The sequence below is a fragment of the Rhincodon typus genome, chromosome 3 (genome assembly GCF_021869965.1).
Source record: "Rhincodon typus isolate 14 chromosome 3, sRhiTyp1.1, whole genome shotgun sequence".
NCBI classification, from domain to species: Eukaryota; Metazoa; Chordata; class Chondrichthyes; order Orectolobiformes; family Rhincodontidae; genus Rhincodon; species Rhincodon typus.
In genome coordinates, this window is record NC_063334.1 from 29070580 (window position 1) to 29096493 (window position 25914).

General features: G+C 40.2%; 1 protein-coding gene across 1 annotated transcript in view; it reads left to right on the plus strand.

Moving 5' to 3' along the window:
* Nucleotides 1-25914, plus strand: part of LOC109929478 (muscle, skeletal receptor tyrosine protein kinase-like) — a 183801-nt gene that overhangs the window by 20875 nt on the left and 137012 nt on the right. The window contains exons 2-6 of the mRNA XM_048620155.1: nucleotides 12212-12371; nucleotides 18467-18618; nucleotides 21095-21222; nucleotides 22249-22393; nucleotides 23077-23106. Coding sequence (XP_048476112.1) covers nucleotides 12212-12371; nucleotides 18467-18618; nucleotides 21095-21222; nucleotides 22249-22393; nucleotides 23077-23106 — 615 coding nt within the window. The remainder of the gene's footprint in view (nucleotides 1-12211; nucleotides 12372-18466; nucleotides 18619-21094; nucleotides 21223-22248; nucleotides 22394-23076; nucleotides 23107-25914) is intronic.

Below are 25914 nucleotides of genomic sequence, written 5' to 3' on the forward strand. Positions count from 1 at the left end.
TATGAGGAAAGGCTGAGGGTCTTGAGGCTGTTTTCGTTAGAGAGAAGGTTAAGAGGTGACTTGATAGAGACATACAAGATGACCAGAGGATTAGATAGGGTGGACAGTGGGACCCTTTTTCCTCGGATGGTGATGGCTAGCGCGAGGGGACATAGCTTTAAATTGAGGGGTGATAGATATAGGACAGATATCAGAGGTAGGTTCTTTACTCAGAGAGTAGTAAGGGCGTGGAATGCCCTGCCTGCAACAGTAGTAGACTCGCCAACTGTAAGGGCATTTAAATGGTCATTGGATAAACATATGGATGATAATGGAATAGTGTAGGTTAGATGGGTTTCACAGGTCGGCGCAACCTTGAGGGCCGAAGGGCCTGTACTGCGCTGTAATGTTCTATGTTCTATAGAAGTTGGAGATTTTCTCTTGAAAATGTGAGAAAGTTGAGGAGATTTTGTGAAAGGGAAAATAATGAGGGACTTAGAATCAATTGCCTTACAGGGAGAATAGTCAGTAACCAAAGATAACAGGCGAAAAAACTGATGTATAATGTAATGCGTATCAAAAGAAGACTGCATTGATCTAGACCCAATCTGATGATATCATAAGCACCCGGGTGAAGAAAGGCAGAATATCTTAAGGCCTCAAAGATGTCCAAATAAGATAGGGCCTGTTGAAAGCACCTGACCATTAAGTTGCGCACAGTCAGGAAGGTGTGAGACACAGCCCTACTGAGTATACATTTCGGGAAATTTGGAGGCAGCTTGGGATTTCAGTGCAGAGGGGAAGAGGTGTTCTTTGCTTGTTTTTATGGGTCACAATTTGTAAGGATTTTGTGCAGGATGGGGGGATCAGCACCAAAGAAAAAGTGACATTGCAAGGAAACCATAAGCTCATGGGTTGGTAATACTGCTAATTTGACTATCTATTTGACTATGTATTTTACTATCAAAATGAAGATAAATAGGGGAATCATTTTACGGGTTACAAACTAAAAGACCGGTAGGAAATTTGTAAAAATCAAATTAAGAACTAAGTAAATGAAATAGACATGCCTGGCCAGGTGATATGTTGTACCTGCATAATGTGGGAACCCCATTGTGGTTCATAGTCACCACACCTGTAGCAAGTGTTGGTTGCTTAAGAGTTGATGAGCTGGAGTGGGAAAGAGTTCTGATGGGAAGGGGAAAGTTACGAGGACGCTGTGTTACAGGAGTCAGTCACACCCTTTTTATTAACTACTTCAAATTCAGCCAGTGATCAGGGACAGGAGGGTATGAGTATGACCATAAGCGAGGCAGGTAGAGGGATCTAGGAGATAGTGCTGACAGACCTCAGCACTTGAGCTGATTTAACAGGTTTGAGATTCTTGCTCCCTGTGTGGATGAGAGCGTGGGCTGTAAGGAGGATGAGCAAACTGACCATAGCACCATGGTACATGGAACCATTCAAGAGGGGTGGGGTGGGGTAAGAAAGGTAGTTGTAATTGGGGATAGTATAGTCAGGGGAATAGACACTTTTTTTTCTCTGTGGCCAGGATCGAGAGTCCCGAAGGCTGTGTTGCTTGCCTGGTACTCAGGTTCGGGATATCTCGTCTGCAGAGAAAAGGTCTGAAGGTGGATCAATACACCCTGACCAGAGGGACTACACACGAGGGTTCTGGAGGAGATAGCTGAAGGGATTGTGGAGGCATTAAGTGGTGGTCTTTCGGGAATCACTGGAGTCAGGGAGGGTGCCAGAGGACTGAAAAATGGCTAATCTGACACCCCTGTTTAGGAAGGGATGGAGACAGAAGACAGGAAATTATAGGCCGGGTAGCCTGACCTCTGTAATTGATAAGATTTTAGAGTCCATTATTAAGAATGAGACTGCAGAGGACTTAAAAGTGCCTAGTGAAACAGGGCTGAGTCAGTATGGCTTCGCAAAGGGGAGGTCATGCCTGACAAATTTGTTTGAGTTTTTTGAGATGATAGTGAGCAATTTAGACAAGGGAGAACCAGCGGACGTGATCTATTTCAATTTCCAGAAGGCCTTTGACAACGTGCTACATAGAAGGCTGCTAAATAAGAAAAGAGCACAGATAGGGGCAAGGTATTGGAATGGATAGAGGATTGGCTGACTTACAGAAGGCAGAGAGTGGGGATAAAGGGGTCTTTTTCAGGATGGAAGCCGGTGGCTAGTGGAATTCTGCCATGGTCAGTGTTGTGACCACAATTATTCATGTTGCACATTAACAATGTGGATAAAGGATCTGAGGACATTATTGCTAAGTTTTCAGATGACACAAAGATAGGTGGATGGACAGGTAGTTTTGGCGAAGTGTAGAGGTTGCAGAAGGGCTAGGAGAGTAGACAAAGAGTGTGGGCAGGAGGAATATAATGTGGGAAAACATAAGGTTATGCACTCTGGTAGGTCGAATAGAGTGGGGAGACCATTTTATAAATGGTGAAAGTCTTTGGAAATCTGAAGGAGTCCTAGATCATGATTCTCTTAAGGTAAACATACAGGTTCGGTTGTCAGTTAGGAAGGCAAATGCAGTGCTAGCGTTCATTTCAAGAGGGCTAAAACACAAGAGCCTAGATATACTGCTGAGGCTGTACAAGGGTGTGATCAGACCCCATTTTGAATATTGAGCAGTTTTGTACCCCTTATCTAAGGAAGGATGTGCTGACCTTGGGGAGGGTCCACACGACGTTTATAAGAATGATCCTGGGGATGAATGGCTTTTCATTTGAGGAGTGGTTGAGAACCGTGGGTCTGTACTGAATGGTTTTTATAAGGATGAAGGGGGGGATCTCATTGCAACTTACAGAATACTGAGAGGCCTGAATAGAATGAACATGGACAAGATGTTTCCACTAGTAAGAGAGACTAGGACCTGAGGGCATAGCCTTAGAGTGAAGGGACAACCTTTTAGAATTGAGATAAAGACAAATTTCTTCAGCCATCGGGTGGTGAATCAGTGAAACTCATTGCTGCAGAAGGCTTTGGGAGGCCAAGTCATTGAATGTATTTAAGATATGTTCTTGATTAGAAAGGGGATCAAGGGTTACAGGGAAAAGGCAGGAAAATGGGGTTGAAAAACATGATCGAATGATGGAGCAGACTCAATGGGCCGAAAGGCCTAATTCTGCTCCTGTATCTTACAGCCTAATGGGATAGATCTGTTATCCTAGATCCTCCAAATAGTCTTATTAACAACATCTCTCTTACCAACTTGTACCTGCTCGCTATAATGTAAGAAACTATATCTTATTTGAAAAATTCGCCTCTTCTCAGAATATCAAGTGGTTTTCCTCTACTCCTTTAGACCAAGTAAGCGTTATAGACCCAGACAGTTCGGGAGCATGGTGGAGCTATTTGTTTAAGCACATTGGCATCGCATACCCAAATGACAAAATCTACGGAGGAGTTGAGGTGAATTTTTTTTTTGATGCAGTGCGTTGTTATGATCTGGAAAGCACTGCCTAAAAGGGTGGTTGAAGCAGATTCCATCATAACTTTCAAACAAAGACAATTGGTTTGTTACGTAAAAATGCACACTTTGCAGGGCTATGGAGACAGAGCAGATGAGAATTTGTATTAATTATTTCCTAACTATTTCCCTTGCTACCAATTCCATCCTTCTTGCAGAAACCATCTATGGCTGAACTGGACAATTCACTACCATGGTGTCATATTTGATCCCATAATGAGCTTCCAACCACATATTGTACCATCATTCAGAATACCTATTTCCACCTGGGCAACATCATTCGGTTTTATCACTGCATCAGCTGATCTGCTGCTAAAACCTTCAGCCATGTTTCCGTTACCTCTAGATGCAACTATTCCAATGCACCCCTTGCCAGTCTTCAAACCCTCCATAACTGCTGCTGGTTCCTTAACTCATACCAGTCCTCCCTATGCTCACTGCCCTACATTGGGTTCCACTTAAACAATGCCTCAATTTTAAAATTCTCATGATTTGACTCTAGCCTTGGACGACTGTTGGTGTGGAGTTTGCATGTTTTCCCCGTGTCTGCGTGGCTTTCTGCCAGGTGCTCCGGTTTCTTCCCATAGTCAATCGGTGTGCAGGTTGGGTGGATTGGCTATGCTAAATGCAGGGATAAGGTGGGATGCTCTTTGGAGGTTTGATGCAGATTTCATGGGTCAAATAGCCTTTATGATTTCTATGACTAGTAGTCTAGAATGCTGGACTAATGATTTCATCCTGGTTTCAACTAAATGCATGTTCTCACCTCCCTATAGCTGTGATCGCCTGCAACCCACAACACTCTGAGATAACTGCTTTCCTCTAATTCTGATTACTTGAGCATCCTTGATTTCCCTCACTCCATCATTGACGACTGTACCTTCAACTGGCAAGGTACCAAGATCTGGAATTTCATCTATATCCATCCTCTTCCCTGCCTTGCTTTCCTCTTTTAAGACATGGCTTTAATCCTAACTCTTTAACTAAACTTTCAGTCATCTGTCCTTGTACATCTTTTTAAAGCCCAGTGTGAAATTTTGCTCCATGAAGTGCCTTGGTATGTTTAGTACTGATAAAGGTGCCACATAAATGTAAATAATTGTTAATATTTCAGATCTTTGAAAGAGGTAGTACAAGCATGATGGGCTGATTTGACCTTTATTGTTTGTAAGCCCAATTTCATGGTATGTAATGAGAGTTACAAAACTGCTTTCCTTGAGAGTGGTAAGAACGTGGAATGCATTACCACAAGAAATTGTTAATGTACATTAAAGTGAAAGCTAGATAAGTCACTTGAAGGAGCAAGGAATAGGATGTTTGGCTAATCGGGTTAGATGATGTAGCCTTGGAAGAGATTTGTCAGTGCTGTGAACACCAGCAAAGACCTGTTAAGCCAAATCGCCTGTTTCTGCATTGTAAGATTCTACGGTAAACCTGGGGCTTTGTTGTTCAGCTGCACAGCAAGTGGAAACGATCACTAATCAATCCACTGAAGGACCTCTGACCCACTGAACCCAGTGAAGAAGCCAGGAATGACTTCCACATTTTTGTAGCAAGTCATCTATATTCCTGTCAGAAACCAAACAGCTCATGTATCATCCTTTAATTGGAAGCAAGATGTCAGGCTAAAAAAGGTTTCATGAAAGTTGGACATCAATAATTATAGAATAGTCTGGGGATTTTGTTGGTAACTGTCTGATTTTTATCTGCTTTCTTAAATCATTAAAAGACCTCTTGCTGGAACTTATCCCAAATACCATTTGTAAAGTAAATAATTCGACACGTCAATGTGTCTCTCCCACGGAAAAAAAAACTGTATTTTTGTGTTGTCAGTATAATAGTTTGTGGAAAAAGATATAAGCTGTTAAGCTTTTCTCTACACAGTCATCAGGTCCGCTCACAAGAATACCAAGTTTCAGAAGCAGCAAAAAATTACGCTGCATGAGAAAAGGGGGCTGATTTGTTGGCAGGTTAACTCTGATCGGAGAGGCAATGCCATGGAGAATGCATTAGGGAACAGTTATCCCCAAGCTTTTGTTTAAACTCAAGCCAATTTACCTTTGATTGTTCAAAGCATTACCACGGCAAATGCATTAGGTAACAGTTGTCTGGCTTTTGTTTAAGTGAAAAAGGTTCAAAGCATGCACATGTTTTTTCTCTTGCAAAAGGCTGTATAAACGTATGTAGTTTGCTGCTACATATGATACAAGGCCACTACTTGAAAAGTGCCCAGTCTACCTCAGATTTTCCTGGAAGGGTAAAGTACCTCAAAATATGAGGAACAGGTGAAACTAGCCATTTCACACTGATACTTATGAAGTAGCAAAACAAATGATATTCCGCATGAATGCAATGTTGTCATCAACCCAAAGACACACTGGTAACCACACAAATGAGCATTGTGCTGTAAGAATTTCATTGTTGTAGGCCGTATGTGCCAGTGCCTGTTGGATTGTATCAAACGTCGTGTTCCTTTGACTGTTCACAACAGGCAGAATACTGGCTGCATTCAATTGAATTGCATTTGAAAAACTTACTAAATGATTGTGCTTATGCTAAGAATTACACTAACCAATTTAAGATTATCGTCGGTCTTGCAATATGAGTCAATCAATGTGTCAGCAGCTATATATATTTATACAGGGAGCGCTATCCTTTGCAGTCAGAACATAGAACTTAGAACACAGAACAGTATGGCACAAGAACAGGCCCTTCGGCTCACCATTTCTGTGCTGACTATGATGCCATTCTAAACTAATCCTATCTGGCTGCACATGGTCCATATTCCTTTATTCCCTGCCTGTTCATGTGTCTGTCTAAATGCCTCTTAAATGTTCCACCACCTCTCTTCCAAGCATGTACCACCCTTTATATAAAAAACTTCCCTCATGCATCTCTCCTCTCACCTTAAACCTATGCCCTCTAGTACTTGCCCTTTGACCCTGAGAAAGACTGTGTCTATCTACTCTATTATAATTTTATATACTTCTATCATTCGTCCCTCATCCTCTGACATTCTAGTAAAAACAATATAAGTTTGTTCACCCTTTTCTCGCGAAAACACCACCATCCAAGCATCATCCTGGTAAACCTCTTTTACAGCTTTTCCAAAGCCTCCACATGCTTCCTATAGTGTGGCGACCAGAATTGCACACAACGCTCCAAATGTTTCCTAACTAAAACTTTATACAGCTGCAACATGATTTGCTAATTTTTGTATTCAGTGCCCCTGACCGATGAAGGCAAGGACAGCATATGCCTTCTTTACCACCTTACCTACTTGTGTTGCTACTTTCAGGGAGATATGGACTTGCACCTTCTGTATATCAATGCTCCTAAGGGTCCTGCTATTTATTGTATACCTTCCTCTTGCATGTGACCTCCCAAAATGCATTACGTCACACTTGTTTGGATTAAAATCCATCTGCTATTTCTCCACTGAACATTTCAACTGATCTATATCCTGCTGTAACCTTTGACAACCATCCTCGCTATCCACAACTCTACCAATTTTCATGTCATTCTACAAACTTACAGCACTAATCAGACCACCTACATTTATAAATATTACGAACAGTAGAGGTCCCAGCACATCGAGGAAAGCCACTAGTCATAGATCTCCAGTCAAAAAAAAACCCCTCCACAACTACACTCTGTCTTCTATGACCAAGATGTGGAGGTGCTGGTGTTGGACTGGGGTGGACAAGGTCAGAAGTCACACAACACCAGGTTATAGTCCAACAGGTTTATTTGAAATCACAAGCTTTCAGAGCCTTCCTCCTTTTTCAGGTGTTAGTGAGAGAGGTAGTATCAGACCCTGAATTTATAAGTAAAAGATCAAAGGGTCACTCAACTGATGAGGATGTACTAAACAAACCTACGATGCAATTAAATCTTTAATCAGTTAGAAGGTTTTAATTGATTAATATGTATATGTAAATTCCTGAATTCCTTATCAAGTCACTGTCCTGAAAGAACTAAATGTTTTATCAGTTTAAAGAAGGGGTGACATTTTAGGTCAGACAATGTATGTTAGGTGTGAACCTTGTTTGGAATCTGTTTGTGTCTTGGTTTGGAGTCAGACTGGTTTTATTTCTAAAGTAGGAATTTATAAAACACCACATTGACTGACTGTCTATAAATTGTGTGCTTTTTGAATAAAATAGAACATATCTGCAAATACAAATTCACCCCATAGATTCACATGTGTGTGTGTGTGTGTGTTTGTTTGTGTGTTGGAGGGGTGAGGATGGGGGGATGTAGTGGTGGGGTGAAGAGAAGCATTGAGACTGTGTGTGTGTGTGTGTGTGTGTGTGTGTATGTGTGTGTGTGTGCGTGTGTGAGAAAGAGAGAGAGAGAAGACAAGATCACATGTCATCTCTTCTTTACACTGATAAGACCTTTAGTTGTCTCAGGACAGTGACTTGATAAGGAATTCAGGAATTTACATATGTGTATTAATCAATTAAAACCTTCTAACTGATTAAAGATTTCACAGCATCTTAGGTTTGTTTTATATATCCTCATCAGTAGTGTGACCCTTTGATCTTTTACTTTTAAATTCTGTGACTGATATTACCTCTCACTAACACCTAAGAAGGAACGAGCCTCCGAAAGCTTGCATTTTCAAATAAACCTGTTGGACTATAACCTGGTGTCGTGTGATTTCTGACTATGACCAAGCCAATTTTGTATCAAACTTACTAGCTCAATATAGATCTCATGTGACTTCATCTTCTGGTCCAGCCTACCGTGAGAAATAACATGCCCATGTATTGTCATCTTATTCAATGGAACAAATTCTTGAGAAATAACTATTCCCTGAAACTATTGTCCATGGCAAGTCATAACCAAAGTTGACTTGCCTGATTTGAATATGGACAAAAGCCTGGAATATCACAGCTACTTGATATATTTTCCATGATAAGGCCTGTGCCAATCCGAGACAATACCAACCAATCAATCATTTTCCTTAGTCATTAGAAATTGCAGTTCTCTTGAAATTTGGTTTTCTTGTGTTTTGTCCTGATGAGTGCAGGATGAAAAGAGTTGGCAGAATGTCTCTTTTTACAACAACACTCAAGTTCTGTACTATTAAATGAATGTTTATATTTTTCTGTGTTTGTGAATGGGATGTGAATGTCACTGGCAAGGTCTGTGTTCAGTTGTCCACCTCTAGTTACCCTTGAGATGGTATTTTGTGTGTAGCCATCCATATATTCTAAGTGTATGGCTTCTTTAAGGCTTATGTTGTATAGTGTCAACTAGGTTGGCCACCTTTGGTTCTGATATGAAATGTCTTGTAGAGTAGGCAAGTTGCTGCTTATCCCATGTCTGCAACCATTTAGAAGTTAAAAGAATAGATTTTATATCAATACAAAGACTATTAGGAGGTCCTAGCTTCCATGACCCTCCACTTACTCACTCGCATTTTATGATATCACAGTGGATGGTTCTTATTGCACTCAAATTTCTTATTTTACAGTAATTAATCATAGGAGATTCTGCTTTTTAGTTTAGCTTCCACCATGATTATAGAGCCCAGAAAAACCTTCTCCTGGCTGTTCCTTGGCAGGAAATGGACCAGTTGTTCCTGGACCTTTTTGTTATTTAACTCCTTCCACTTTTGCATGAGTTTGAGGTCAATCCATATCCTTGTCCTCAGAAGTAAGCATTCCTGTTTGTGAAATATATATACGTTTTCCAGTATTTTGTTTTCCCTATGTTGGAGTGTTGTCAGTAGCATACTTTTACCATTAAGTGCCATGCTTTTTGAACTATGTACTCATGTGCATTTTGTCAACTCAGGTTTGCTGTCTGAAAATATTGTAACACTTTTTCCCAAGTCGAACTTGAAATTCATGAAATGCTTACTGGCATAAATGGCAGCTTGTGAAAATGTTTGGTTTGGGTCACAAATTTTTCTCAGGAAAATCTTGGATTGGTCTTCTGCTTCAGACTGTTCTAACTTATTTAACACTTGTAAAGTGGTCTTTTGCTTCTTTCTGACTGTGTCCTACCAAGCTTCAGAAATTTTTCTGAAAGTGACCTATTATTTTACAAAAAAAACATTCAATTTTATTGGCTGGACACTGTTCATATCTGTGGGACTTTTTTGCTCCACAACATTGGCAAGGACGTTTAATATCTGCTGACTATCCTAACCAACATTTCGGGTTATCACTTGTCTCCATTGTGGCTGTATACCATGAGAATTGACTGAATTTCAAAAATCTGTGTGAAATTAATCTTATCTCCTAAGAATTTGGGCTATGTTATTTCTAGACCTCAGCTTCACTCATCTGAATGGCCATTTCCAGAATGATCTTCTTTAGACTGTAACAAATCTGACAAAGATTCAGCCATAATATCTATAATAATTCTATTCCTTATGAATTCCAATGTTAATTCAACATTGTTACATTGTTCCCTTTGTCTGCAGTGATAATGAAAGGTCATCTATGGATTCCCCTGTTTTCTATATTCTTCTGTTAAATCTTGTTCTCTCAAGAAATTTTTCAGTTCCAAAATTAAAATATTTTCATAGGCTTTCAGCACCACTTCACAACTTTTACTTCTAGGTGAACAGTAACTGTTATCTGCTATACTCCCAATAGTGTACAGAAGTGTATTTATCTGTTCAGCTTTTAATTTAATATCCAATTTAGAAGTTATTCTACAGCTACACAGGTGGCACAGTGGCTCAGTGGTTGGCACAGCTGGCTTACAATGCCAGGGACATGGGTTTGATTCCAGTTTTGAGTGACTGCATGTGTGGAGTATGCATGTTCTCTCCCTGTCTGTGTAGGTTTCCTCTGGATGCCCTGGTTTCCTCCTACAGTCCAAAGATGTGCAGGTGAGGTAGATTGGCCATGCTAAATTGTCCTTGGTGTTCAGGGATCTGCAGGCTAGGAGCATGAGGCAAGGGAAATGCAGTGTTACATGGATAGGCTAGAGGGATGGTTCTGGATGGGATGCTCTTTGGAGGGTCAGTGAGGGTTCAATGGGCCGAATGGCCTGCTTCCACACTGTAGGGATTCTATAATTCAAGAATTTCCTCTAGGATGTATTTTCTTTGTTCTAAATTGTTTTGCATGAGTTTCTGTCTTGGACCTGTTAGTCCAGTTTTCTTTCTAGCTGTGACTTGCACTATCTCAAAATGTTGTCGGCCATTGCCAATCAGAGCTACAATTCTTTTTTCATTCTCCTCTTTCTTTCTGAATTACTGTGCCTTTTAAAGCTTTCGCTTTATACCAAGGATTTTTAGTTTTGACCCACACAATCTCCGATGTCTGCCTGGTTGCATTCAGAATTGGGACCTCTCTCACAGACCTTGACCTCATGATACAGTTTACACCTCTAATTGTATAAGTTTTCTTTGGTACTCATTGTCCTTATAAATCAGCCTGTAGATGGAATTCACACTAAATAACAAATGGTGACATCACAGGGTTTTTAAATTTAATTTTCACACTGTAGTTTGGAGAAAGAACTGACCACTTCTGAATTAGAATTAGAATTAGGTTTTGTTGTCACATGTACTCAAGTACAGGGATACAGGTGCACAGTGAAAATGTACAATGCCGCCATTCCTGGCACCATTTAGGTAAAAAATTTTAGGTATAAGGTAGAAAAATAAGGAATAAAGTTAAAAGTTCAACATTACAGTCCTTCTTAAGTGCGTAGCCATGCTGGGCTTGCGTTCCCTACAAGGGTTTGATCTCCATCCTGGGCTCGCTGACCCCTGCACTCAACACTGCCACAGATAATGGGGGATCTCTATCACTACCGCCCTGGGCTCGCACTCCAATGCATTGGGCTCGCTCTCCTCCACGCCACACCAAAGTCAACTCCCTCCACAGCCACCGCCAGGAAGATAATGTGCCTCAGACACGCTAAATCCTTGAAGCTGCCGATCTCTCCTGCCCGGAGCTCACCTGCTCTGTCCGTTTTTACTTTTATTTTTCCTCCTCTTTCACAACTTTTTTTCTCCTTAATTTAAACTAGGGAAAAAACAGTTGTGAAAGAAGAAATAAAAAGTAAAAGCGAATGGAGCAGGTGAGCTCCAGGCAGGAGCCCGCAGGCTGCGCTGCTATTCCTTCAGCATCTGGTCACATGTAAGTCTGCTTAATGTAGAAACGCATTTTTTTCATATTTACAACTAATATTTCCATCTCAAAGTGTTTTGGAGTTGTGATTTTTTGACCGTTTAACTGCCTTTTTGTTAAAATCAGTCTCTCAGATTTTCTTAAACCCACATTTAGTGGTTAGATTGCAACAGTAAAGTAGCATTCTTCCAATAGCAGGTCATGCTTCAAGTGATTCAGGAGTAAGCTGGAGTAGGAAACCTTTATAGACTTATAACTTTAGATCACATGCTATGATATACTGATGACATCATGAGCACATCTCTTACTGGTGAACTGACATACTGACCATGAGACATAACAACAGAAAGCAATGTTGTTTCCTTTCATTTCTTAACAGTATCCACAAGTCCACACATTTCCTGATATCCCCAAAGCCACGAGTTAAAGATGCAACTGCTGGAAAAATTGTTTTATAACAATAGTATTTAATATTTGCTGTACAAGGTGTGGAGGAATTAGATTCACTTAAGCCATATTTTTATTGAATGCATTAGTTTCCACAAAGACAAAAAAGGACAGTAAAAAAAGAAAAACAGTGTGTCCAATTCATATGGTTAAGAATTTGCTGTAGATTTTGCAAAATGATTGTGAGATTGTATTTCTTCAATCTGTATTACTTTGCCAGCTCCTCAGATTACCAGTCCCTTGGAGACAGTGGACGCTTTGGTTGAAGATGAAGCTTCTTTCCTGTGTGGTGTGGACTCATATCCAGCAGCTGAGATAATCTGGACTCGTAATAACATTCCAATAAGGTGAGAACATACTGAAGTTTGAAAGAAGCACATTTTGGCTTCCTTCACTGCAAAGATTCAGAAAGAGGTCAAAACAATACAGCATATTAGAGTCACACTTTGGCCATAGAATTTTTGCCTTATATGAGACGGTACTGTGATCCAGTAGTTCATTGACAGGAGTATACACATGACTATAAGAACATCAAAGCTATGAAATAATGTAGACTCTTTGACCCCTCGATCCTGCTGTCTTATTTCACAAGATCATGGGTGATGTTTCACTCTCCTGCCCTATCTCCACATCCCTCAATTCCCTTAGTGCTCAAGAACCTAGCAGTTTTAATCTTGAATAGATTCAAGGACTGAGCATCCACAGCTCATAACGGTAGAGAATCGCGAGCAATTCAAAATCCTTTAACTGGAAAAATTGTTCCTCATCTCAGTACTAAATAACTGTGATCTTTCACCCTCCTAATTCCAGGCCCTCCTGCCATGGGGAAAAAAAACTTCTCGGCACCAAACCTGTCAAAACATCTAGATTTGTATCCATTTCAATGAGATTTCATTATTCAAGCTCTAGAGAATGTAAGTTCTGTCTATTCAATCTCTCCTCACAGGACAGTTGGTTCATTCTGGTGCGAATTATGCAATGACAAAACTATGGTGTTTTTTAAACTTCAGATTTTCAACTACATGTTCCTTTGTCTCTCTGTTTGATCCCACAGAAGGGGATGCTGATAGGTTGGGCTTGCACACCAATATCTCCCTAATAAGAAATAGGTGTGAGAAATAAAGAAGCAAAGAATGTCCAAAGCAAACAAACACTTAGAAATTGAGGAGAAAGAGGAGAACAGATAGTCATTGAGTCACTCCTCACGATCCAAAGGGAGAATCTCATGTGGCTCCAGCTTCCAATCGGCAGCTATACATAGTGAATATTGGCAGTCTATCTGACCACAGGAGATTATCCACACACTTGTAGTAACATTCCTGTAAGGTGACAACACCCAACTCCTCAGGTCACTGGATGACAGTCAAGAGTAGGAATTCTAGCCAATTTTCCTTTCTTCAATCCAGAGAAAAGAGGTTACCTCAGTGCAGGCGGGGATAAATGTTTTCATTGGAATTTTTACAGTCGAGTATTAGCAATAAATGAAGAACGCCTTTACTTTTATGATTTTGAATCTCAGTTTTTCTAAACTTTAAATTTTGTTTTTCATTATTGCTGGTTCTTAGTACTACACCAATCAGGGGCTGTTGAAGTTTTGACTCCTCATTTGTGGTGAATAAACTGAGCAGTTCTGGAGTCCCTACCATTGACCTCAGTATTCCTAACTTAAAGAAAGGGTCAATCAGCCAGGGGTCTCACCACTGATCACCATGTAGAGAACCATGCTGAAAAATGCACATGCATCTCAGCCATTGGGTGAGGACAGGTTGGGTTTAGCTTCAATGACCATCCAAGGTCAAGTAACATTCACATCTCACAAGGGCCAAGCAATGCCCACCTCCAACAAGCGAGAATCTAACCTTCTCCCCTGACATTTATCAGAATTACAAGCATCAAAATCATGCCAAACAGCATTAACCAGAACTGGAGCCTGCCTAGCCATATTTTGAATTGTATTGACTTTACTGTCACAGATACTCAAATGATAAATCACCACTTACAGTGCCATCTTAGGTAACCTAGGTACAGCTTCTTCAGTTACAGATTAGTTACAGTGTAACAATGTCACCAACACAAAGCACCATCTTAGGTACTTAGTACCTGGTTTCAATCCTTAGGCGCACAGTAGAGAAGTGAAGAAAAAAAAGTTACATTACAGCTATTAATTGTACAACTATAGGTCAGAAAGTCAGAAAAATAAATTAAAAAGACAAACATCACAGTCTCTCTCTAAAGGCTCTCCGCAGCAGACCAGCACAGGGGAACCTCATGTGGTCTAACCGCTGGCTGCTACCAAACAATGCGCTGGGCCAGTGGCCCCACTTCACACCGGGTCACTGTGTCCCCACTTCACACCGAGTCACTGACCCCACTTCACACCGAGTCACTGACCCCACTTCACACCGAGTCACTGTCCCCACTTCACTCCGGGTCACTGTGTCCCCACTTCACACCGAGTCACTGTCCTCACTTCACACTGAGTCACTGTCTCCACTTCACTCCTGGTCACTGTGTCCCCACTTCACACCGGGTCACTGGTCACTGGTGTCCCCACTTCAGAGGCTGGGAGTCAGAGGCTGGAACTGGATGTCTGATGCCGAGAGAAGGAAGGAAAGAGGGAGAAATTAAGTACTATGACCAGAAAAGCAAACCAGAGCCTGGAAATTCTACAGCAAGTAACTCACCTCTTATCTCCCCAAAGACTGTCTATAATTTCCAAGGCACAAGGCAGGAATTTCACGAAATACCCTCCCCTTGCCTGGCTGAGTGTAGCTGTGACAACACACAAGAACATCGACACCATCAGGACAAAGCATTTCCCTTTCTTGATACTCCATCCAATACCTGAAATATTCACTGCCTATGCCAGCAGCACACAGTGGCAGCAATGTGAACCATCTACAAGATGCACTGTAGCAACTCACCAGCACTCCCTTCTCGACAGCACCTTCCAAACTTGCACTCCTAACATCTAGAAGGATAAGCGCGGTAGAATCCTGGGATTGCCAGTAGCTGCAGGTTCTCTTCCAAGGCAGATTTCATCTTGACTTGAAAGTATATTGCCATTCTTTTGGTGTCTCTAAGTTAAAAATATAGAGGTCTCTAACAGCTCTGGGAGTCACAAGGACCACGGGGTTTCAAGAAAGTAGCTTAGTGCCACCTTCTTCAGGGCAACTAAAGAATGGTGATAAATATTGAGCTATCTATCAACACTCACATCCTATGAAGAAATTTTCCAAAAATCACTTGAGTGAGCAAATGAACAAAGGTTGGAGTCAATTCCTAGGATAGAAATGGAAGTGTTTATTTTGTCTGCTTGAGGGAGACATTTCTTATTTATCGAGTCATATTGCATGGAAATGGACCTTTCGGTCCATCTCGTCCACACTGACCATGTTCCCAAACTACGTTAGCTTGCTGTCTCTCCTTGGATGCTGCCTGACCTGCTGTGATCTCCAGCATTTGTTGTTTTCAGTAAAATAGTCCCACTGCCCGCACTTGGCCCAAATCCCTCCAAACCTTTCCTATTCATGTACTTATCCACATGTACTTTAAACATTATAACTGTACCTGCATCCATCACTTTTTCCGGCAGTTCATTCCACACATGAACCACTCGCTGTGTAAAAAAGTTGCTCCTCATGTCTCTTTTAAATCTTTGTCCTCTCACCTTCAAAATGTGCCCCTAGTTTTGAACTCCCCATCCCCCTCCCAAGGGAAAAGACCCTTGACATTCACCTTATCTGTGCTCCTCATGATTTTATAAACCTCTGTAAGTTCACTCTCAACCTCCTCTGCTCCAGTGAAAAAAGTCCCAGCTTTTCCAGTCTATTTTTATAGCTCAAACCCTTCATTTCTGGCAACACCCTGGTAAATCTTTTGTGAACTGTTTCCAGTTTAACAATATGCATCCTATAACAGGGTGATCATAAATGCACAGAGTACTTCAGAAGAGGCCTCACCAATGTCCTGTAAAAGCTCAACATGAAGTCCCAACTCCCCAACTCCTATGCTCAAATATCTGAGCAATGAAGGCCAGCATGCTAAATGCCTTCTTAACCACCCTGTCTATCTGTGACAGAGATTTCCAAAAGTTATGTACCCGAACCCTTAGGTGTCTGTTCTACAACACTACCCAGGGCTCTTCCATTAATTGTATAACTCCTGTATTTGTTTGTATTCCCAAAATTACCAAAATATGTGTTTTGAAAGTGCTGTGGTCTTTTACATTTCTTATAATACACAATGAAAAGAATCAAAAATGTTCTAGAAAATATTTAATATCATATTACGACAGGAATGATTATCACTTATTATGTACCTTGTCAAACAAACTCTGGGCCACATGGGGTACATGTTATATACAAAAGTAAATGTGGTTGAAACAATGTAAAACAGATTGAGAAAGAAAGTCATCAGAAACAAGAAGGTTTAAATATCAGAAAAGATTAAGTAGGCTGTGCTCATTTTCTCGAGAAAAGAAAAAGCTGAGGAGTGAATTGATAGAGGTTTTTAAGACTAAGGTACAATAGGGTTGATGTAAAGAAGGTGTTTCCACTTGTGAAGAATTAAAAACTAAAGGTCATCAATATAAGACAACCACCAATACATTCAAATAAACAATTCAAAAGAATCGTGTTTATTCAGAGAGTAGAGAGAATGTGGAACTAGATCTTGCACAGAGTAGTTGGGAAGCATAGTGGCTGAGGGCTGTGGAGGCTCAATCATTGAGCAGGTTAAAGACAGAAATCATTAAGTTTCTGGGGACCAATGACATGAAAGTATACACAGGTCATGTGGGGAAATTACATTGAAGAAATGATTAGTCACAAAGTAGAAAGGCTGGGCAGGCTCAGAGGGCCGAATGGCTTATTTCTGCTCCAATGTTCCTGTCTTCCTAAAATATAGATACATTTAAGGTGAAGCTAGCTGCTTTCAGGTGCAAAAGGAAGAACAGATGAAGTAAGGAGAGAGGAGGCTTGTGCGGTGCAGAAACAATGGTACAAATCAGTTGGGCTGAATGGCCATTTTGGTGCTATGTATTCTATGGCTGGATTGTACAGTAGGAATGCTATTGAAACAATTACCGTTTTCTGCCATTGTTCCTTTGAAATTAACTATTTCTTACATGTATTGTCAAACATGAAAATCCATAAGTTATTACCAATGATTCTATATTTCTCCACAAGCTACACTGTTGAAGCCAATTAAAAATCACTGAACTGACAAGAGATTATGTTTTAATGCTATTGTCTCTCCGTAAAAGTCTTGAAAAAGTCACACCTTGTTGAATGAAGGCTAATTGGATATTTGGTGCCATATTAAGTTCATAATCGCTCCTGAACAACCTCTCTGCTTTAAAAAATGGTACATCTCCTTCCACTTTACTGGCACAGGAAGTCAGAGCCATTGATGCCACCAGTGTGTAACTGGAACCTGAGGCTGGCATCAAAACCGATCTTCTGCACACGCTGCTGTCCCATTTCATTTGGTGATCATTCTCCCTTTTGATCCATAGCCTCCTCTTCAGGTCACCACTACACTCTCTATGGCCCACTCCCTCATTTGGTACCCTGCTCACTTCCCACCCCTTGCCACCTCCATCAAAAGCCGCACTCCCAAGGATGAAAATTAGTGTAATTCAAATGTTTTAAACAGGTTGAGAGATTTGCTTACTGTCCTGCTCCATATACTTGTCTGCCCTACTTTCTCACTCCTAGAGATGATAAACGGCATTGGAGCACAGCAAAGTGTTGGGAATAGGACAGACAAGTTTTTGGAGTGGGGCAAATCGATTAATTCATTTTAAATGTTTGCTAAAACACTATTGCTCCTATTCTCTAATGTAGATAATGTTGCTATCAGTGATATCATAGACACTTGTGACTACATAGGTGGTGAGTATGCCCCCTGCAGTTGTGGAGGCAACAACTCAGCCAGTGAAAAACAATTTTATATTTGCGAAATGGTAACATTTTCCTTTCCGGAATAAAAAGTCCATACTTTTAAAAAATGTTAAAGTTTGTTTATGACGTACCTTAATCCCATGTGTACGTCCCAATCATTTTGTCATGTTTAATTTAAAATGTAAGGATAACAAATGCATTCTACTTCCTGTTTTGCTGTCCGTGAGCATACTTCAATGTGATTAGCTGTTGAATAACATTGCTGTTTCTGAAGGCTTAGAGATCCCTTTGGCTTGGCTCTAGATTCAGCCTGGTGTCAGGAAATCCATGCCACAGAGATAATTAAATCTTTGTGGGAATCTTTTCTTTTCAGATAGCACTAAACACGGTCAATTCATCTGTGACTGAAAGATCTGGGTAAATGCAATATCTAAATAAATAGATTATGTTAAATGATGCACTTTATAGTTATTTCTGTTAAAGGGTTCATTAGTTGATAAATAAATTGCCTTGACTTTTCTTGTCATGATTTACAGACCATTTGACACACGCTACAGCACTAAAGAAAATGGCCAGATATTAACTATCCTCAGTGTTGAAGATACAGATAATGGAGTATATTGCTGCACAGCGAACAATGGTATAGGGAGCTCTGTGCAAAGCTGTGGAGCCCTGCAGGTGAAAATGAGTAAGTCTTACACTTTTCTCATTAAATTGGGTTACTTAAAACAGCTCAGTTTCCATAATACAAAGACATTCATTTATATAGCATCTTTCAAAAAGAGCATCCTGGAAATGATTTACAGTGATTGAAGTACTTTTCAAGTTAAGTTGGTTTGCAATTGTTATCAAACAGTAGTGCTACAATGGACAGTAATCTGTGTTTTACTAATATTAATTGAGGGATAAATATTGGTCCACCCACCAAGGTCAACTCCTCTAGACTTCTTTGAAGTAGCATCATAGGATTTTTTTTGTCTGTCCATTTGAGAAAGAAGGCAGGAATTCACTTTCACATATTACCGAAAGGACAGTCCCTCTGGCAGTGTGGCAATCCCTCTGGGTCTTCAACCTTGATTTTGGGCACAAGTCTCTAGAGTGGGACTTATCCACACAACCTTCTGGATCAGAGGCAAGACTGCTAGCCAGTGGTCACAGCAATAGGAAACTGCAAGGTGTACCAGATATAAACTCAATTTTTTTCCAAAAGATATGCTTCAATAATTATTCCAACTAGATTTTTTTAAGGTCTGAAGGGATTAATGTTCACGTTACATTGGCTCCACCCATCCTGCAGATGTCACAGAGTCTGTGGATGGAGACCAGGAGTTCTCCTGTAGATCTCAGAGGGAACAGTGTATCTCTACCATCTCCATAAGGTCCATGTTGTACATGACCAACTATGGTCGTGCTTGTTGCCATCATGTAATAAACCTTCTTGTTGATTCCTCTGTGAGTCATCAATAGATAGCCCCAATACAAGGGTTAGACAAAGGAGGACTGGTGACAGCAGATTCCTTTAAGCGACCTTATCCAGTACCATGTACTGACCGAGATGGCAAATACCATTCAGTACCAGGGTGGTCATTGGGGAAAGTACCACAATCTGCCCTTCGCATTTTCATGGGCTTGCCGCTCTACCACACAACATCACTAAATGTGAGGCTTAGCAATAAAATCTCACTCACCAAAACAACACTCAAGACAGCCACTCATAGTTAATCCAGGCCCTTGCTCTTTTGCTTCTTCTTGCTCTCACATTTTGCGATGATTTGATTTTGGGAAGGTAGCATCCAGGATATTAGGGCTTGCTGTAATTTCCGGTGATGCCAGTACTTGGATGAAATAGAGTTAAAAATGAGCCAGAAAGTGAATGTGTTTGAATGCTTGATTCATTGAACAGTCATGTCTGATATTTGATCAGAAATTTATTTGAAAAATTTTAATTCACTTTTTTAAAAATTAATTAAGTGTTCTGTTAACATAACAGCAGACAAGTTAAATATTCACAAAATAGTTGAGTAAAAAGTTGATCTATGACGATCTAGTTGGTTCCAGCTATTATAGATGGTTGAAAAATATGAGTTCAGGAACGAGCAAGGAATCCCATTCATCCCAAATGCAGGTGTGACTCTCAATCGAAATGGCATTGCAAGGCTTCTACATTTGAATGAGTTATCAAGTTTCACTGTCTGACTTTACGTACAAGAACAGTGAATTGGGAAAATATTGAAAGCTGCCTGGCACAAATCCTCAGAAAGACTCCATTGTTACAGTTAAAGGGGAGCAAAAGTTGGATGAATGAGTTTGTCATAAAATAGAAATATCAGGAAGAAAAGGTGGCCATTCAGCGCATCATCTATGTACTAGTTCTCTGAAAGTTCTTCCAATTAGGCCTATTCTTAGTGCTTTATCCCCATACGTCCAAAATATTTCCTTTTCAATTATAAATCCAATTCTATTTTGAAATATGATATTGAATCTGTTTCCATCACTTTTTCAGGCAGTACATTCCAGATTAGAAATGTACAAAATCATTTCCCTCATGACATTTTCCAATCATTGTATTTCTACATTTGAGTACCAACTCTACTGCCAGTGCAAACAGTTTTACCCTTTCAACTCTATCAAGCCTCTTTATAATTCAAATACCTTTACTAAAACTCCTGCTAAGCTTTTCTGCGCTAGAACAACCCCAACTTCTCCAGTCCTTCGAGCTCCACCAATTCTTGCAAATACCCTTCCCTAAGCTGCTGAAAAAGTTTTTTTTTCACGAAGCTATGTGTATGGTGTTTTGGTTTCACTGGTGTGATATCTGCCAAAGTTCCAGTGGGCTGCTCTCTCTTTGGAGTGATGAGTTTAACCTAAGAGTCAACATATTTCAGATTAGGAGAGAGATTGAGAAGGTGGGATGTCCATGGTAACCTCAGTCCATGGGGGAATTGAACCTATACTCCTGATATTTCTCTGCATTGCAAACCAACCATCCAGCCAACTGAGCTAACAGATCCCCTTCACTGATGTATGGAGGTGGTGAACTTATTAAGGTTTTAACTTAGATCGACAAATACATTAATCTAGATCAACTGATACATCAATCATTTCTAACAATTTTGTAGTAATATTGCTCAAATGTCAATTTGTTTACTTTTTAATCCCTTCAGAACCAAAGATCACTCGACCACCTACTGATGTCAGAGTGTTGCTAGGATCAAAGGTTGTGTTACCTTGTAGTACAATGGGCAACCCAAAGCCAGCCATTTCATGGATCAAAGACGAAACTGCACTCAAAGTAAGCAAATAAATGTCCTTCGTAGACCTGAACAAGTTACTTGCAAGGACTACCTTTTCTGCCATTGACTCAGGATTGACGGACAAAAGTCTAGCTGAAGGACTGTCTTGATCAGAATCATTCATGCACTGTTCCTGTGTTACTATTCCATTTTGTATGCTGTCTGAAAACTTCCAAAATTGGAAAAATACAGTGACAATTTGAATTAAGTCACAGTCGGGATCTGGATCAACTTCAGTTGGGAAATAATTTTCCAGCGCACCATTTAAATCATTTGTTACTTAAATAGCACATTTTATGACTGGTGCATTGCAGCAGTAGTACTATTGGTGTGTGGTCATTGTTATAATATAGGAAAAGTGGCAGCCATTTTGTGCACAATGGCAGGAAAATGGTAATAATCAGATCATCTCTTTTTTAATGACGTTTATTGAGAGATAATTATTGGCTTGGATACCATGTGAACTCATCAAGGCTGCTCCGATAGCACCTTTCAAATGTATGACCACTCCCAGGTGGAAGGACAAGGGCAAGAAATACTTGGGATCACCACCACCAGCAGGTTGCCTCCAGGCCACGCACCATCATGACCTGGAACTATGTCACCGTTCCTTCACTGTCAATGGTTTAAGTCCCCGAACTCCCTTCTTGACAACACTGTGGGCGTCCCTGCATCACAAGGACTGCAGTGGTTCAAGAAGGCACCACGACCTTCTCCCAGGTAATTAGGGATGGGCAATAAATGCTGACCTAGCCAGTGATGTCCGCATCCCATGAATGAAAAATACACTTTGTGATATGCTTTGAAATAATGTCATCAGACCATTCAAGACAGCAGCCAGGGCCTTTGTTAAACGACTAAGGTGAGAGATGACACCCATGACAATAAGGTGTTCCCTCAGCAATGCACTGGGAATACTGACTTCCCACTTAACTATGGAAAGCCTCCAAATCATTGATTTTAAACTTCCAATAAAATTGTGCTTTGCAGAGCCAAACTAATAATGAAATGTATTCTGCTCATAGAAAGATCGTCCTCGAACCTCTGTCCTTGAGTCTGGCAACTTAAGAATTCGCAGTGTTCAAATTGAAGATGCAGGACAATATCGTTGTCTGGCAAGGAACAGTCTGGGCTTGGAGTATTCCAGATCAGTAACTTTGGAAGTTCAGGGTAAGACAGGTACTAAAGTTTTGAATAACTGGACTTTGAGGAAGTAGTAGCCATATGAATACGAATATATTCAACACCATTCTGACTAATCTATAAATGGAATTGATATCATTCTGCAAAAATCATCTATTAATGATTATATAAGAAATATGACTATCTTCTGTTTTAATGAAGATGTCAAACTTCTTGAAATAAATGCATTAATTCTTTGGTTAAAATGGATGGTCAAAGGAATTTTGATGCTTTTGATACTCACATGGTTCAAGCTCATTTCAACTCAAATAAGTCTAGATAATTAGTTCACAAACACACAGCTAATTACACTGAGGATAGAAGTTGTATCACAAATCAAAGACATTAACACATTGACAAGACTGTTTAAATGGTCAACGTTCGACCTTGGGAAAGAGAATGCCAGTTTTGCCTGAAATAATGACTTAATATTAAATCCCATAAAGTGCTGACGAATAAAAGATAACAGGTTTAGCACAGGCCTTAAAGCCTAAATCATCTGATTGGACTTTCTCAAACAATCAAATCCATCTGCAAAGTGATAAGCAATAAGGCCGTCACATCTATAAATTTCCAGATCAACACAGTGTTTATTTCTGCTAGTGTGAATATTTTGTTTGCATGTCAAATTATTTTCCAACACTTATTTGCTTTTCTCCCTCATTGTGCAGATTTTAATATGACAAATGCAACCGAGAGAGGTATTTTGCCAATTAAGATTGATGCATGTATGTGCCGTGAGTGGTGCTACTAATACAGTGAGAAAAACTTATTGAGAGGCTTCTTAATGGATGTTCATCTTTTCACTCAAAGTTACTTCAGTCCTCTATGGAAATATAGTCGAAAGAACTGGATGAAAGAAGCATTTTTCTCATTACTTAGGCTCCTCTCAATAAGAGGTTTCTGCTGAAGGTTGCTATAGCTTTTATAAATTGAAGGCACAGTGGTAGGGTTCCTGTCTCAGAGCTAGAGCTCTGCGTTCAACTCCCACTCCAGGACTTTATGGCCAAGGAAGGTGCATTAATTACATGGTTGAGAAGCTTGAGTATCCACCTGTAAATGCTATCAAAACATCGCAATGACAGGTGGTACAAGCAGGAGAGATTCCTGGAGCTTGGAGATATCACTAACTACAGTTCTGGAACACAACATGCATGGAAAAGTGCTTCTTGCCCAAGTTGGACTCCTTGCGAGCACTGTCATGCAGTTTCCATAATCATTGAGTTTGCTGTCCCCCGCTATGTTGATGTGCAATTTGCAAGGGAAGCCATTAACAGTTCTGGAGTCTCAATAGCTTATGCATGCCCAGATATATCTCGTTTATATTCTTGCGTATTCATTGCAGGAAATACTTTTATTAGAGAAGTCCATGTGTTCCACCTGACAGCATTTTCTCCATCATCCACCAATGTGGTGTTTCTGAAAAAGTTTACAAGCACAAAATAATTGCTCTGGGCATATATAAGATCCGGTCAAGCAGGGTAGGGATGTCCAAAACCACTTAATAGCTTAAGAATAGTTACCTGACAACCCAAACTAAATATACAATTCACAGGACAGAGACACACCATTTGGCCCAATTGCTCCATACAAGTCTTCTTTAACCTATTTCATCCAATCTTATCTGGATGTCTTTCTATTCCTTTCTCCTCATGAGTTTATCTAGTTCATCTTAAATACATCAATGTCAATCACCTCGACCACTCCCAGTGGTAACAGCTACCACATTCTCACCATTCTCTGGATGATGAAGTTTCTTCTGAATTTCCCATTGAATTTTGCAACACGTACTCTGAGACATGTCTGTGGCCCCAGCCTATTGGACCCCCACATAATTTTAAACAGCTTTATCAGGTCATCTCTCTGCCTCACTTTGACAGAGAAATAGCACTCAGTAAAGCAATTTAGGGAAGACAGATGATTTCATAATGACATGAAATATTTCATTGTTTCAATGACAAATTTAGTCCAAAGTCTTTAATGGATATTGCATTCCTTTCAAATAATGTCACATGAGCATGGTACACATTTCAATGCATTCTTAAAATTATCAATGAAAAGAAAGCATTGAGGAAATGAATACACAAAGTCGCTGAATGCACTAATCTAGTATGGAGCTGGAGGAACACAGCAGGCCAGGCCGCATCAGAGGAGCAGGAAAGTTGATGTTTCGGGTCAGGACCCTTCTTTTGAAATGTCAACTTTCCTGCTCCTCTGATGCTGCCTGGCCTGCTGTGTTCCTCCACCTCCATACTGTGTTATCTCTGACTCCAGCATCGGCAGTTCTTGCTACCTCTGAATGTACTAATCTGTTACATTGAATCTTAGGTACCTAACCGTATCTCAGTAAGTGTGTCGTATAGTCCAGTAATCAGACGGCAACCTTAATTTGGAAAGAATAAAAAATGGTCAGAAAGATGCAGCATGTTGGAACAACAACACTCAGCATTATAGATTCAAAGGAAGTAAAAGCAAAATATTGCTAATGCTTAAAATCTAAAATAAAAACAGAGAATGCTGGAGAAAATCAGCAGGACTGGCAGCATCCCTGGAGAGAGAAAACTAAAGTTAACATTTTGAGTCTAACTTCGGAACTCAGTTCCAAAGAAGAGTCACACCAGGCTCGATGTTGCCAGACCTGTTGCATTTCTCCAGCATTTTCTGTTTTATTACAGAATTGAACGATGCAGCCTGAATTTCAGGAGAACCTTCTTCACTTAAGCATTGATCAATGTGAGGCTAAGCTTCCCAATAGAATCAAGTCAGAGCCCTAAAAACATTTTTTAAAAAAAAATGGATTTTACAGTGGAGGAATATTAGAAATATTTCTGAAGGAGCAAATTAAGATAGGCCTAATGGCCTGTCTCATCTGTAATTATCCTGTGATTAAAGCTCCCATTAAAATAACCACTCTGTTATCATGTGCCATTCTTAATCTTGATATTGAGCTGACCCTTCTTACTGACTTGGCCAGCTATACCTTTAGGTTCATGTTAAAATGACTAACATGAATAACTCACAGTTCAAGTTCTCATTTTCCACTGGGTGTACTTCAACTCTCATCCATTCCTGAATATTCTAAAACTTTTGAATGGACCTGTCAGATGGTAATTTTGATCTCTTTCTCTGCAGCTGTAACACTGTATTCTGCACTCTGTTCTGCTACCCTGATACACTATCTTGTACGATCTGCCTGTATAACACGAAAAAAACAACACTTTTCACCATATTTTGGTACATCTGCCAACAATGAATCAAATTCAAACTCAAACATTAATTCTGCTTGTTGTAATCATGGCCATGTTGTACAGCAGTTCTGATATTCCTGCTACATCTTAATTCTCTACAGTCGCAGCAACATCAATCTCTGGCAGCTTATTCAAAGAACAAGAACAAAGAACAAAGAAAATTACAGCACAGGAACAGGCCCTTCGGCCCTCCAAGCCTGTGCCGATCCAGATCCTCTATCTAAACCTGTCCCTGTTTTCCAAGGATCTGTATCCCTCTGC